A 16,472-nucleotide genomic window follows, 5' to 3' on the forward strand; every position below is an offset into this window, starting at 1 on the left:
TTGTTGCACATTTCTACTGTGTGATTGACTCTTAGATCAATATAGAGTAAAAAAGTCCAGTTTATCATTGGTACTGATATAAATTTGATCGCAATTCGATACAATATAATTTATCGGCTCAGCCCTTCTTCTCCAATTATTACAACCGAAAGCCTGAGAGCGTTATCTTCAAAGGTACATATTTAGAGAATAACCCTGACAGACTGCCCAAATGTTGATAAACATTTTTTGAGATATACTAAGGGCTATCTTGATCTATATAACCAAGATTATCAAACATTGATAGCATAGAACATTAAAGGCGCACCAGTATTTAAAGGCTTAAATACTGTATAAAAGATTGGGACAGACAGACCAGCAGCAGTTAGATTTCTGTATACTGGAAGTCTTAGGCCCTTTATTCTCAACAGAGAATAAAGTAGAGGATTTTGTTTTGTTCTTTTATTCATTTTAATCTTCTTTTTCACTTGATTTATTTTATTATTAAAAGTGTAATATGTAAAGTTTAAAAGGGGCTGTTTTCTGCTGAGTGTTACGTGGCCGGGATGCGAATCAGCACCTCCAAGTCCGACGCCATGGTGCTCCACCGGAAAAAGGAGGTTTTTCATTTCCAGGTTGGAGGAAAGGCCTTACTTCAGGTGGAGGAGTTCAAGTATCTCTGGGTTTTGTTCATGAGTGAGGGAAGGATGGAACGTGAGATTGACAGGCGGATTGGTGCAGCAGCAGCAGTAATGCGGTTGATGTATCGGTTCACTGTGGTAAAGAAGGAGCTGAGCCGAAAAGCAAAGCTTTCGATTTACCAATCAATCTACGTTCCTATTTTCACTTATGGTCATGAGCTTTGGGTCATGACCGAAAGGACAATATCTTGGATACAAGCAACCGAAATTAGTTTCCTTCGAGGGGTGGCAGGGCACCCACTTATAGATTAGGTGAGGAGCTAGACTAGGACTAGAGCCGCTGGTCCTCCACATTGAGAGAGGTCATCTGAGGTGGATCAGGCATCTGTTTCAGATGCCTCCTTGACGCCTACCTAGGGAGGTGTTCCAGGCATGTCCCACCGAGAGGAGGCCTAGGGGAAGACCCAAGAAACGCTGAAGGGACTATGTCTCTCGGCTGGCCTGAGAACGCCTCAGGATTCCCCCAGAGGAGCTGGATGAAGTTTCTGGAGAGAGGGAAGTCTGGGGTTCTCTCCCAAGACTACTGCCCCCACTGCCCGGCCCCGGAAAAGCGGATGAAAATGAATGAATGAATGAAAGTTTATTAGCTTCATTTGCAGAACTCATCAATACACCTGTGGTAAGGTATGCATTTAATTAATCCTTGAAACAATATAAAAGATGGTCATATAAACAAAACTCTAACTAAGGAATGTAGTGGAGAGAAGATCCTGGTTTCTTTATTTAGGGGAATTACCAACAGAATAATTAAACACAACAGATGACACTGAAATAATGACAGGACAGATTTTTTAAAAGTGGACCTTTATATAATAATTTGTACAATAGCATATAGAATACAATAAAGTTTTTACATTGTGCAAAACATTCAAAAACATCCTGTGATTTTGAGAAAGTAGCTAACACTGAGAATGAGCTCTAGAGTATTTCTTAAAAAAATCTTAATTAGTTTGGGACAGCTGACCAGATGTAACATTAAAATGTGCATACATTTGTTAAATTAAAAGTACACATAAAGCAGTGTTTGTCCTAGCATTAAAATGAACGTACATGTAGATTCCCTCCAAAATGTTTAAATATAGGTTACCTTCATTTACATATAAAATGCATAGCTATTGCTATAAAGAGCAAGAACCCACAAACCATCACGTAAAGATCCTGATCCTGATAGCGCAAAGGGTTACATGCAGTGGGGTTAAAGCTGAATGATGGTTGAGTTGAGGATTTCAGGCACATGTTTTGATTTAGATGACTTGGAGAGGTCTCGCTGCAACAACAAAATGACAGATTCATTTCTGAAATACACAAACTGATTTGATCTCTTAAATATTGGTTCTATTTACAAGCTAAATTAATATCTTAAGCATTCACAATATAAGCTGTAGTAGAAAGAGTAGACAATGACACTTAGAAACTAGTCTGATTTGCAAATTACAAGTATAGAAGTATTTGTTAGATGTGTTGATTAGGAGAAAACAGTCCAGTTCAAAGAGGCCAAGAGAAATAACTGAGCACTTTACTTGAAGGGGGGGTTCATAAGACTGGCATGTCACCTTTAAAATCATTACATGACACAAGTCATGAATATGAAGAAGATTTTATGCATGCTTGCTTATGGCAACTGTCTTATGGGAAGTGTCATTTTAAATGCAAAGATGGCAATGTTTGAGAGGTCTTTGTTATGACAACTTGACATAAACATATAATAACCTGTTTTTATCATCATCATGACAGCTTGACATTACCAAGACAACATATCTTGTCATAAATCTGCCATAAACATAACTATTATGAGGTCATTATAATTTTGTCAATAATTTTATAACAACAATATTAATATTTTTTCAAGTGAGTAAAGCAAATTGAATTTGTTATTAAAAAGTCATTAAAAATATTATTAAAGCTGTTAAAAAAGTATTTGACAGAGAAATGACCCTTTTACTTAGAAATTTGAATTGAATTTTGTTCCACTGTAAAAAAAAAAAAAAAAAGTGATCAGAAAAACATTTATGACAATTACAATGGCCTTGTGATAATCACAGAGCTGGGTGCATTTTCAAAAACCATGGTTAGCCAACTAAAGCCACAAGTTCTGTCGTTACAAACATAGTTTGTTGATTTGGCATTTCCCAAAATCATTGTTCCAACGAACATTCGCAAACTGCGTAGCAAACTTGTATGATTGCAACTACACCTCTGGAGCTGTAGTTAGAAACATAGTTCCTGGCTGTGTTCTATTCCCAGTTATCCACCCTATGCCCTATTCATTTAGAACATTCTAACATTTAAACTTGGAATCATTAATAAAAAACGTTAAGGGTATCTCTTTTAGGTGTAATTTGTATTCCAAGTATTTTTACAGTTCAGTTTTAGCGATCTTCATGATCTTCCTTCGCAGTGAACTTTGAAAACATTAATGTCATTTGATGACCTATTATTATTATAGGTGACCTATTATTTTATCAATTACTTTCCCAACCACATGAGGAGCCAACAGGAAATAAGTGACTGTTGGTTTTAGGCACTGTGTGTTTTAATTTCAGTTGTAGATGTTTGATGTTCAATAAATAATCATAGTAGATAGTGTGTGTGGCGAGGGGGCGTGACCGAGAGCCATGGGAACGGAATGAGGCCGCGTGTAAGTGGATGCACCTGTGGTGCGCACCGGTCTCGAATCCCACGGAAGGAGCTCTGGACTATAAGAGGAGGAACGATGGCAGAGGAAGCCAAAAGAGGACCGGGCCCGGACATATTTTACTTTTGCTTTCAGTTTGACGGCAGTCTCCGTGAGGAGCTGCCGTCCGTTTGTTTTGGTTTAGACGGCAGTCTCCGTGAGGAGCTGCCGTTCATGTTATAAATAAATATTTTAAAAACTGCGTCAGTTCTCCGCCTCCTTCTTCGCGGCAGCCAAAGGGCCGTGAACTTCATTACAGTGTGTGTTTCAATTATTTTATAATCAAGTAGTGCACCCTTCATTCAAAAATCTCTCGTAATATGTGAGCATATTTACTGTACAAAACGTGTCAGTGAACTATGAGAGCAAATAAATGAATAAAATAAATAAAATAAAATAATCGTTCATTAATTGTAATCAAGTTCAAATGTTCAGTTAATCGAGATTTAGATTTTAGGCCAAATCGCCCAGCTCTAGATGATCCTGTTTATGACAGATTTGTAACAAGGTTATGTTGTCTTGGTAATATCAGGCTGTCATGACAATTACAGGTTATGATGCATATGTTTATGTCAAGTTGTCATAACAAAGACAGCTTAAACAATGCCATCTTTGCATTTATAAAGTGACATAAGTGAGCAAATGGCACTTAATGACAGTTGTCAAATCTCTTCATATTCATGAATTGTCATGTCATGTTGTGATTATAAAGGAGTCATGACAGACTATAAATAGCTCCTTCAATAAAGTGTTACCAATACTGCTTCAGGGTAATACAGGGCATCATGTCAGTATTAAATCAGAACATGAGTTTATTCACCTAACCATATATTATGCCTTATAAAAGGTATAAAAGGTTAGATTTATTATGGAGTACAAAACTGCACATTTTAAAGATAATAAGCCAGTCAAAGTGTGTTTAAGCAGTGTTTTTACCATGCAGTTACTTGAAAAATCCATCTCAAACAAACCTTGATTAAATGGATTCAGGCTTGACAGTTTCCTTTGGAAACAATTTATTATTAGCTTAACATTATGCCTGTATCACCAGTTTCACCACAACTCAATATCCTATAAACATATTTAAAGGGATATTTTACTCAAAAATAGGGGTGTCAAAATTAATTTTTTCTTCTGTGCACCGCTATGCAAATAAGGGCAATTCGATATCTGTTTAGTAATAGATTATAACCGATTATTATGTACTGATGTCCTTTATCTCCTCTGCACAATGTCGCAGAAGATTACTATGGCGAAGGAGGCGAGGGCGAGTAAATAAAACGCTTCAACTACATAAAAGGTAGAGAATTATGCACAATTCAACTGCTTGTGAGTTTGCTGGAAAGTCTATCATTGACAATGAAAAAAGCACAGCACACGAGCCACGTCTTCATTACTAGGGAGAAATGCTGTAAAACTCCATCTCTGCCTCTCTCTCACACACACTTTGGATATTTGACTCGCTGCACTGGCCTGTTTGTGAGGTAACTGTTCTTCTCCTCTCGGCTGTTAAAGCGATACTTGTGGATCCAGACACGAGCGTGCTGGAGTTGCGAGTTTTCTCCACTGTGTCTATTACGGATTACCTGTGATAACCGTTCAAGCGCAGCCCTTTCTGTTGAGCGGGTGGAGGCAGCACTCAAAAAGGGAGCCGAATAATATTTACATTAGTTTATTTCGTACAAATGCTCATGCTGTCTTCTGTGCATGTATTTGATATATTTAAAAATAGTGGTTTTTTTTAGCAGGTAAATTTAAAGGTACAGTTCATGTATCTTACTGCTTGCATTAAAAGACAATATTTTATTACAAATCATTTATAAATATTAATATATTTATAGATTTTAATTGTAAAAAATTATTGTTCTGAAGAAAAAATCTAATTGTTTATGGAAAGCGTCGTCAAGGCACCGAATTGAACCAAATCGATGGCATGATAATCTTAACCGAACCGAACCGTGAGACTAGTAAAGGTTCACACCCCTACTCAAAAACATAAAATCCTTCATTATTTATTATTTACTAACCCTTAAGCGGTCACAAACCTTGATGGACTTCTTTTTTCTGTTGAACACAAAAGAAGATCTTCTGAAGAAAGCTGGAAACCAAAAGCCATTGACTTCCATAGTAGGAAAACTAAATATGATCAATGGTCTCTAATATTCCTCAAAATAACTTGTTTTATGTTCAACAGAAGAAAGCAACTCAAACAGGTTTAGAACAAGTGGTGGATAAGTAAGGAAAAGTAAACTTTCACTTTTGGGTGAACTATCCCTTTTTTAAGTTCAAGCTCTTGCTCTCTCTGACCAGACTGTGATGAAGCGGATAAAAAATTTACCTGAAATTCTGAATAGGTGCTTGCGACAGAGTTAATGCTGAAGTTTCGCTGTGGACTAGCTGGTACCTTCGTCATCCCAGCAACACCACCGGTTAGATGGCAGATGTTCTCCTTATTGCGCTCTAGTAAACCTTGATGAGGAGGTTTGCTGTGTCCTGGAGTCTTTACCCCATTACCCTGTTTTAAAAACAAGGATACATTGGAGAAGTGGGAAATCAACATATTATCATGTTAATTAATAAAAGAATGTGCATTGTGCACAATAGTTAATGAAATGCTTGAGAATGGTAGCGTTGTTACGGCCATGCACTGACCTTGCTTGCTGAAATCGGAGGGCGAGATATAGGAGAATGACAGACGGTACCACCAATGACAGATCGAATAGTGCTGTTAGAGGTGCCGGTGCTGGAGGTAGGGTTTAGCTGAGGAAAAGCCAAAGAGTTAATACAGCAGCAGCCATGCATTGATTTAATTAAAACCTAATGTGAATTAGAGCTGCACAACATATCGAAAGATCATCATATTGCGATAATAATGTATGCAATATCCGTATCGCAGAGAAGTGCAATACATTTTTATTAAGTTCAAATTCATTACATTTTTTGTGGAAAGTATTTGTGTGCTGCCTGCATAGGTTGTTTGTCCAAATCTGACCAATCAGATGGTGCCTTTACTCTCTTTATCCCCACCAACTGATATATTTGTAAGATCATTACATAAATACAATGTGTCATGAACAGCAAATTCAAGGACATTTTTAAAGCAGCATTAATTTTAAAATTAAGCACATTTTTTACCCATATCCCAGCATATGTATCGCTAGAAAGTCCTTACTGTACTTAACATTTCACTTATACTTATTCTTTAAATTAAAAATGTCAGAGTAATTTTTAGAAATGTTACAGTCATGTTTAATGAACTTTAATAAAAATTCAATACTATTGAATTCAAATGTGGTTTCTGAAATATTGATAAAATGAGACTTATTTGTCAGTGTTATAGCATAAGATTTAAAATTAAAACATTGCTATTGAGGAATTTCTCAGTTTTTACATTGTTTTTGACAGTTGAGTAAAACCGTTGAAATAACATCATAAACAAATTTCATTTAAAATTTAATACAGGCACTTTTAAGTACTTTTCAGGCACTGAATCCATGGGCTCTATTTTAATGATCTAGGGGCAAAGTCTATAGTACATGGCGCAAAAGCATTAAGGGCATGTCCTAATCCACTTTTACTATTTTAAGAACAGAAAAAGTACGCTCTGCACCTTGGTGCATGGTCTTGCAGGGTTGTGCTTATTCTCTTAATGAGTTATGGGTGTGTTTTGAGAATAACCTGCATTAAACCAATCAGAGACTCATCTCACATTCCCTTTGAGAAGCAGTTGCGTCACGCCATAGCGCATTTGCTATTTACAACCAAACGCTTCACTAGTGAGAAAACAGTTAAACAGACCATCTCCAGTGCAAGGATAAAGAACGAGTCTCCTCCATTCGGCCTCTTTCTTTCTCTTTACTTTTACTCTTTACTCCTTTACTTTCGTGGATAAGGAAACGTTGTTGTACGCACTCCGCTGATTAGCCTACATATTTAATTTTGTTTGTTAAAAACAAAGATTAGTTTCAAAATTATATCTAAATTTAGTTCTAATTTCCATGAAACAAATAAATGAACGATAATACCGAAGTGTGCGCAAACAACATTGCAGACGTCTCCAAAACCCGACAGGTGGACAAATCTAAACTAGTGTTTTTAATAAAAAATATAAATATGCATATAATAAATATAACATTATACACATGCAAATTGTCATTTAGAAACTGAAAAAGGGCCCTGAGATGAAGAAGGCATGGAGGTAGTGGTTTTTGTATTTATGTAGAAAATAATAATTTTTGTACCATTTTAATCCTTTATTTTTTTTCATATGTAAAGATATTTGTGTATTGCTGTACATCCTGTGTGTATTAAGCAATGTGTAAGCATTTGACCTGCATAGGCACATAACTAACACGCTCTGCGCTAAACTTTAGACCTGCTTTTAGATGGTCAATGTTGCTGTCTATATCAGTTCTTTCAACGCACTAACAATGCGCCTGAACACACCTCCTATTTAGACCGACGCACCTATGAGTCCACAAAGTGGCGCAAATGGATTTGCCATTCAAACAACATGCATTTTGCAAGTTAGTAAGATCATAAGAAATATCGTTGTTTAGTGTTGCGATAACATCACATCTCATAAATCACATATTTGCTTTTTTAAAGTCTAAATGATTGCAGCTCTAATGATGATTGCAGTCCTAATGTGCATCAGTGTTAAGGCAACATGAGCACCCACTTTTCACAACCCAATTAGTCCAGCCCTTGTTCTTCATTATCACAACTTTTTCTCTCAAAAATATCACATTACATGTGAAATGGGTTGCGAACAGGGTTTCACGTTGACCTTTTACACCTTCCACAATCAAAAAGAAATACAATCCTATTGCATTTACCTTTCGAGCTTTACAAGGCGTTGTGCTGCCCAGAAATCTTCGTTTAGTCGGTGTGCGGATTACAGTGCCATAGACCATGTCCTCCTCTGTCTGCTTGCTCTTCTTTAGTTGCTGCATTGTTAGAATCAATATTAAACTTTAATCATGGACATTGCCCTTTAAAATATCATTTGTGAATACAACATAGTCGACAAATTTGGGTTGATGCATATATAAAAAAAGGCTATTCGCATCTTTTAGTAAAATACATACCCGCTCCTGTTTTTCCCGCTCCTTCTCAAGCCGGTACAACTCCCATTGATCGCTAACAAACTGCATGAACTTCTGACCGTTTACCTGGAACTCTCTGTTCTGTTCAAGTTCCCACTGCTCAATCTCTGCCTTCAGCTTCTTCTCGAGCTAAATGAGAGAGACACACACTTCAGGATTCTTTCATCTTTTCCAAAGTTAAATTGAAGTGTTTTTCAGACACTTTCCAGAGGATTTCAAACTTTTTAGGTATTGTACTATGTGGCAAATTACACATGTACATACTATATTACATTATATTTCATGCTATTTGCTATAGTATTCTATAGTATAGCATGGATTAGCTTAGTGACATGTTTGCCCCAAGCCCAACAATGAATTACTGTCATTTACTCTCTTATTTGTAATTTCACGTATTTCTCATCCTCAATTAATATTTATCTTTATCTTAAAAACGCTGCAGCTAGGCACGTGAACAGACTCTAGTTTTATTTAAATAGTTTATTATTACTTATTTAGTAAGAGTTAGTATTGCCTATTTAGTGAGATGAATAATTAGGAAAGCAAAACAATTTCATTTTTAAGCAGTTTTTTTTTAATAATTTAAAATATTATTTTAAAATTTCCAAAACACTAAATTAAGATTCAATTGATTTTCAAGGATTGAAAATTTTAACTTAAAAAAATAATAAATTACTCATTACTTCATTACAATTGTATTTAAATTACACATCTAATTGTTTTGTCTGAAAAGTAAGTACTTGAATCAATACAGCTTAAATCACTATAAATCTCAATATATAGACAACAGAAATTAAACTCTTTTAAATCAGGGTTCCAAATGTAAAATTCCATGACTTGCAAAGACTTTTTAAAGCATAATTTCCATGACCTATAATGAACAGAAATAAATGCAGCTGTTGTGTTGAGCAGTTCCTCCAGAAATTCAAGATTCTGCAATCACTAAGTAAATGGTGCCAAATTTGAGAATTTGGTGCCATTTTTTTTTAATTGCTGCAGACTTCTTGCAGATTTTGGCCAGCCAGGACATCATTCCTGTGCTATCTACATTATTTTATATTAAATAACATTTTATAAATACATCAAATACTGTAAAAGTGCTTATCTGCACAGGCAGAAAAAACACACAGGGTAACACTTCAATACAAGGTTATAGTTACACATGTTCCAGGCACTTAGTAAAGTAATTTCAATGAATTACGCAAAATTACATGTAACCCTAAACCTGACCCACATTCTTAACCCAATCATATAATAAGTACATGTACAGTTGAAATTTTCACAGTATGTCTGACAAAAACATTTTCTTCTGGAGAAAGTCTTATTTTGGCTAGAATAAAAGCAGTTTTTAATTTTTTTAAAACCATTTTAAGGCCAAAATTATTAGCCCCTTTAACCAATATATATTTTTTAATAGTCTACAGAACAAACCATCTTTATACAGTAACTTGCCTAATTACCCTAACCTGCCTAGTTAACCTAATTAACCTAGTTAAGCTTTTTAATGTCACTTTCAGCTGTATAGAAGTGTCTTGAAAAATATCTAGTCAAATATTATTTACTGTCATCATGGCAAAGATAAAATAAATCAGTGATTAGAAATTAGTAATTAAAACTATTATGTTTAGAAATGTGTTGAGAAATCTTCTCTTTGTTAAACAGAAATTGAGGAAAAAAAAAAACAGGGGTGCTAATAATTCAGGGGGGCTTCAACTGTAATTAATTCATATTACTGAGTAGTTCAATGTAATTACGTCTCCTTAAAATGAAGTGTACCCCCAAAAATACATTTTGATAAATGGGAAGTAAAATCACAAACAAAAATTCATGATATTTCATGACTAGGACAACAAAAATATAAAATTCACTTTTAATGTCTGGAATAGGCTTTTTTAAAAATTGCATGATATTGCAAAAAACCCATATGACCACAATAACTGGATGCATTAGTTTAGCTACTTTTAAAAAGCATTAATGTGTAGAAATATTAACTGAAAAGGAGTGTCATATTATAATTGCTAAATAAATGTTTAGTTTTATTCTGTGATTTGTGTAATTGTGATTTGTGATGTGATTTTGGCAATTATCGTCAGTTTTGTAAATGTAAAATTTTTTTAGCGTAATAAAACTCTTTCTAGTTTTTACTGTCACAGTATTTATTTATTTTATTGTTATTTTAGACTGCTAAAATATTTACTATCGCTGTATATAAGCATAAATCTCTCATAATTACCTTAGGGAGACCTTTGACAATATCAGCCCTTTGTTTCTCCTCTTTTAGAAGGTTTCCTCCTCTGTTGGTGAATCTGGATGGATCTTTGGCTCTTTCCTTTAAAAAAGCATGAAACATGGCTCTTTCCTATCAGAAAATTAGCTCATGGTAAAATATTTGATAATCACGTTCAGACAATGTAACTTACCTCGAGCTCTATGAAAAGTCTCCAGTTCTCCTCCCACTTGTGAACACCTTCAAAAAGTTCTTTATGATCCTCATAGTACTGTTTAAGCTGCACAATTTCTGCATCATGTAGGCTCAGGAGTTCCTCACTGAAATCATCTAAGAGAGAAGGCAAACGTTATATTTTACACAGCTTTTAAACTGTAAACTATCAGTAAAGTATAATTGAAAAAAAAAAAAAACTCACCATCATAATAGGGCATAAAAGCTTGTCGCTGGTCAGCGCTGTAAAAGCACTTTTCCCAGTACACTGCAATCTCCTTCCGAAGGGTCTCTGTAACATTCTGCATGTTTTTAAGCTTCAGTTCCTCAAGACGTTTGACCTCAACTTGTAACTGGCGGAAGAGGACAAAACAATTTCATCTTCTGTGTTTAGTGCAATGTCATTCAGAAGCAATAATTAACAAAGGTTTGTATAACTGAAGATGATGAGGAAAACAAAAGGTCTGAAATGTACTTAGCAAAAATCTGAATAAGATAAAGTTACTAACAGCTTCCATATTCCTCTTCTTTGACAGAGTCATGTGCTCAGAAATGACATCACGCTCCTCTTGTGGAATCTGTAACCTTTTCCACAGCTCCAGGATCTTCTCTCGATAAGAGCCACAGACACGTTTATTTTCGGCCTTCCTGTTCTCCAACTGAAATATTTAAATACGAGATTATACAGTTCTTAAAGAAACACTCTACTTGTTTTTTTTTTTTTTTTGGAAATAGGCTCATTTTACAAGTCACCTAGAGTTAAACAGTTGAGCTTTACCATTTTTAAATCCATTCAGCCAATCTCCGGGTCTGTCGGGAGCACTTTTAGCTTAGCTTAGCAGAGATCATTGAATCGATTAGACTATTAGCATCTCGCTCACAAATTATTTTTAACTAAAATGTAATAAAAATTATGCGGTTTCAATAATTTTACTATTTAAAGCTTGACTCTCTGTAGTAGTATCTTGACTCTTAGTATCATGTACTAAGACTAAGTAGAAACTATAGCCTTGCCCTCATTTTAGCCACATCAACTTAGAAAATAGCAACTTTTCTTTTAGCATCGGAACATTGTGTAAACAAAGTAACTACAGAAGAGTGTATATTTAAATAGGAAATTTATCAAAACACTTTTTGAGCAAGATGCTAATGGTCTAATCAGATTCTTTGATTTAAGCGAAGCTAAGCTAAGCTAAGCTAAAAGTGATTCCTCAAGACCTGGAAATTGGCTGAATTGATTTAAAAGTAGTAAAACTGAACTGTTTATTTCTTGGGGACTTATAAAAAAGTGGAGTGTTCCTTTAACTTTTACCAGAGTTTGTCACTGTTTTATGTTTGTTGTACCTGCTGAAGGAGGACTTTGAGTGAATCAATGTTTTCTTTAGACAGGCAAAAACTCTCTTCATCTTCACAAACGACATCCTTTTCAAAACTAGTCTCAGGCAATTGATCCAGATCATCCATGCAAAGTATTATCTGCTTCTTCAACGTGACAAATTCTTTATGTCTTCGTTCCTGGAAAGATAAACAAACTGTAAATCAAACTGAACCCTAAGTTTTTTTTTTTAAATCTAGTCAGACTGTGTAAAAAATAAAAATGAAGTATTGTCATACTTTCTCAGCAGTGAGGCAGGAGATGTGCTGATGAAAGTTCTCCAGCTGTTCCATGGATGGAACACAACCAGGAGAGATAGAAAACGGCTGCGAGCAGAGAAGGTCACAGAGATCCTGATCCTGCTCGGTTAATGCTTTTAGTGCTTGCATTCTCTGGTTTTTCTCTTTTAACATCACTTCAACATGGGTCCGGAGTTCTTTTTCCCGCTGAAGCATAGTGCCACTTTTCTCCTCCTAAAATGATTTTAAATGTCAAAAAAAGATGCTTTGAAAGCTTTTCCCCTCTTTATTTTTATTGAGACGCTATGAAAACAAAATAGCAGGGTTTTTCCTGCATAGAGAGTTACAATGCGGCCACTTCCTTAAAGTTTTGTACCCCCTCCACCTTTTAACAAAAATCAGACAGGCAGTAATGACTACTAACTAGGGTTGTGCAATTTGGGGAAAAACTATAATTGCGATTTTTTGACAGATATTGCGATTTGATATGCAATTTAATTTTGTAGCCAAGCTTCTGCTCAAAGTTCTATACCATAGCTTCTTACTGCTAAAATGCTGTGAGTGTTAATTAAAAAAGAAACTGAAAAGATATTGACTTACTCCAACATTTGTTCAAAATTGTTTATAAAAATTTAGAAAATAAACACTAATTTTTCTCTAGAGCATACAGTAGTGAGTAATGGGATTATCACCTGGTGCCTTGGTGGTGTTTTTCATATGGTGTAACCGCTGCAAACAACTCTGAAATTGCACTTTGCTGTTGCTTGCTACTAGACTAGAGTGTCACTGGCAATACCTTCAGTTGACTTTTTAGCATGACACTCCTCATTTAGCCGCCTTTGGTGCTGGTCGTTGTATTTCCTTGTGCTGTGGCAACAATTCTGCGACAGCTCTTATGAATGATGACTTTTGGTTCGGTGTCTCTGATTTTGAAACCAAAATGGTCCAATATAACTGACATGCTGTTTTTCTTTGATATGAATTTGTCTATTAATGCTTCTGAAACGACAGACGCCATTATCCCACTTGTCCGCGCTTTCCTGTTTGCTTGTTTGTTTTTTTGTTTAATTGTGGGCGTTCCGTATAGTTCAGTTGCACAATTCTGATTGGGCAGAAAAAAAATTAGCTCACTTAACTGGCTAGTAAGACTCAAACACAGACGGCAGTCATGCTTTTGCTGTGGGTAGGGGAAATTATTTAATACATATATCTTTCATATCGCAGCCTCTTTCAAATTGCGATACGATTTTGATTAATCACACAGCCCTACTACTGACAGACCACAAGTGATGTCCAAGCAATGGACATGTATTTACTTACATTTGTTAGTTTTATTAAAAATAAGATCATGTTTTTAATAGATCATTTTACAAGAATAATGCAAAATGTGTTTGTTTCAAATGATAAATATTTGATAATAGGGATACCTCCTCTGCCTTATTTTGAGCCAGCGAAAACTCTGCAAAAGGAATCACTTTTGAAATAATGTTCCATTAGTAAATATATTTACCACTATGAACAAACAATGAACAATACATTTATTACAGTGGTTATTAATTTTTGTTGACATTAGTTAATAAAATTACAGTCTTTCCTTGTTAGTTCACATCAACTAACAGTGAATTAACTGTTAACAAGCACATTAGTAAAATGTTGAACTACGCTTAAAAATGCTTTAGATGAATATTCATACTGCTTTCCTCTTAGTAAATATATTAACTAATGGACAATTATTTTAAAAGTATTACCAAACAAATGCTGGAGTTTTGTGGCTTTTAGAACAAGTCTGTAAAAATACAGTAAAAAATAAGAATTTGGTACTTTAGGTTGAATGAGGATGATGATCAATAGAGACAAGACACGTACATATAAAATATACACATTTCAAATAAACACTGTCAGCAGATTTTGATTTGCCTTTCCACAAAACCCTGGATCAGCTGAAGAGTCTACCTTTCACAATATGGTTATTTAACTGTATGTTTTTCTGAAATAAACACATCCATGATGATCATAAGAGACTTCTTACTAAAATACAAACTGTAATGATTTCAAACATTTGAGCATGTAAATGCCAGTTTACTTGTACAACAGTCTACTTCTCCCAGGGATTGCTTCCTAAACTTCTAGTTTCGATAGAAAATACATCAAACAAGACCAAAATGGGGTTCATTTTTGATTATTTGGTTATCTATAGTTTGTATCCAGTGTTAGTATAACTACTTACCTGAAATGGAGGACTCTGCAGTTCCAAGCACAATTTACTCAGCTCTTTGTGACATTTCTCAATACTGGTCATTAGACGTTTCCGTAGGCTCTCTTCCTCTGCAATCATCATGTCCAGAAGACCCTACAAAGTATCTTTTGTTAGTTTTAACATCTTTCACGATTCCCACTAAATATGAGAGAATGACAAGCACACTCAACACTCACTTTAACATGATTCTTAACTACATTTGTTCTTTCTAACCGCTGATCCTCAGGGATGCCAATCTCCTCCCAGATGTCTTTCAAATGGCAGAGAGCTTTATTCAGACATGCCACTGACTCTGCAGCAATCACCTCACTAAAATCATGGACACAACAACAGAAATTATACATTGTTGAAAATTATCCATTAACTGGAAAAGGTAACGTAATGTTAAATGATCCACCCATAACAAGTTTCATTACAAATTTTTGAAATTGACAAAAAACTAAATCACTTCTATTGTTATAACGTTATACTCAACAAAATATGATTTAACGTTATGTAGATTTTAGTATTTAGAAATGTAATGAATAGTTTAAAAAACGTTACCCATGAATAAACTACTGCTTTAGCAATATGTAATATTATAGCATATTATAGTGCTAGAGCAGTAGTAAACACACACGCCCAGACATACTGTACGAAAGAACCAAAGTCAAATGAGCTAACGTTAAAACACCTGCTATGTCATAGCAATACCTAGAACCGCAGTGGAGCCAAATCTAACCCCATCTAATGTGTGTGAGATAGCATACATTGTCAGTCATTTCCTGAATAAACACCACGCAAACTACGTAACGTTAACTTAAGTTGCATGTTAATCAAATGACACACTGTTTTCAAATCTAAGACCTCGTAGACAAACACCAGGAAATTATAACGTATCGCTAAACTCACTCACCTCTTCCTCATCATAAAACCTCAACTCAAGGCTTTTCGCTTGTTTATTTGTGTTTTATGAAGAAATATTTGTCCGTACAGTCCTTGCACTGCGATCGTGCGCGCAACCGTTTCTGTCTGATTCAAAACATGCATCAAACAGCAGCGCTCGTCTGATTGGCTGTTTAGAGCTCTTTCTGCGCACGCGCGAGAATGTGTCAAACAGGCAGGGATTGTTCCACCATGACCTCAGAACCATTTTCAACTGACCACACCTGATTTTACTTTTCTGATAGCAAACACCGGGCTTCCACAAACAGTGTTGGGTAAAAAAAATGTAAAGTATATATAATATGTTACAATCTTAAGCATATATTTATTTATAATATTTATTAATATCAAATGTTTTTAAACGCAAAAATAACACGTACTTACATTGTGTTGTTTTTTGTTTAAATTAATTTTTTATAAATGTATGGCTTAATATTGTAATACTACCTGTTTTACCTGTAATATTACCTGTTTTCAGCATAGAATCACTAAACTATTATGTTTGTAGTAAAACTGTTACTGTTCTTAAAATAGTAATAATAGTATAATAGTAATAGTTTAAAAAAACATAGCATGTTTGCAATCACGTGTGAATTGTTCTAATTTTAAATATTGTAATTTTTAGCTTCATTAGTCCAGTCTTTAGTTTCAGGATCCTTCATAAATCACTCTAATATTAATTATTAATATTATTATTATTAATGGTAATAAAAGCAATGACTGTAGTAATTTCATTTGAAACTAGGCAGTAATTTAAATATATAATGAAGATTTA

General features: G+C 34.8%; 1 protein-coding gene across 4 annotated transcripts; it reads right to left on the reverse strand.

Moving 5' to 3' along the window:
- Positions 1 to 1,372: 1,372 nt before the first annotated feature.
- On the reverse strand, positions 1,373 to 15,798 carry prc1b (protein regulator of cytokinesis 1b). 4 transcript variants are annotated; one of them, XM_068222191.2, is made up of 15 exons: positions 15,669 to 15,798; positions 14,950 to 15,082; positions 14,744 to 14,866; positions 12,517 to 12,750; positions 12,247 to 12,417; positions 11,412 to 11,561; positions 11,108 to 11,255; positions 10,883 to 11,019; positions 10,696 to 10,791; positions 8,445 to 8,591; positions 8,193 to 8,303; positions 6,007 to 6,114; positions 5,693 to 5,869; positions 4,326 to 4,357; positions 1,373 to 1,947 (listed from the first exon to the last, which is right to left on the reverse strand). In XM_068222191.2, exons 1-14 carry the CDS (start codon positions 15,680 to 15,682, stop codon positions 4,331 to 4,333), a joined length of 1,776 nt encoding a protein of 591 aa, XP_068078292.1. In that variant the 5' UTR covers positions 15,683 to 15,798; the 3' UTR covers positions 1,373 to 1,947; positions 4,326 to 4,330. The 4 variants fall into 4 exon arrangements, with proteins under 4 accessions (XP_068078292.1, XP_073762377.1, XP_068078293.1 ...); XM_073906276.1 differs by lacking the exon at positions 6,007 to 6,114; NM_200234.2 differs by lacking the exon at positions 4,326 to 4,357 and having other exon boundaries at positions 1,468 to 1,947; positions 15,669 to 15,786.
- Between the last annotated feature and the right edge of the window lie 674 nt (positions 15,799 to 16,472).

The sequence above is a fragment of the Danio rerio genome, chromosome 7 (genome assembly GCF_049306965.1).
Source record: "Danio rerio strain Tuebingen ecotype United States chromosome 7, GRCz12tu, whole genome shotgun sequence".
Taxonomy (NCBI): Eukaryota; Metazoa; Chordata; class Actinopteri; order Cypriniformes; family Danionidae; genus Danio; species Danio rerio.

What these genes read in the sequence shown, in the direction of transcription:
- prc1b (NM_200234.2), bottom strand. An exon ending in CCTGCCTCACTGCTGAGAAA is followed by an intron (nt 12,418 to 12,516) that starts GTATGACAATAC and finishes TTATCTTTCCAG; the next exon opens with GAACGAAGACATAAAGAATT. An exon ending in AGCGGGAAAAACAGGAGCGG is followed by an intron (nt 8,304 to 8,444) that starts GTATGTATTTTA and finishes CTAACAATGCAG; the next exon opens with CAACTAAAGAAGAGCAAGCA.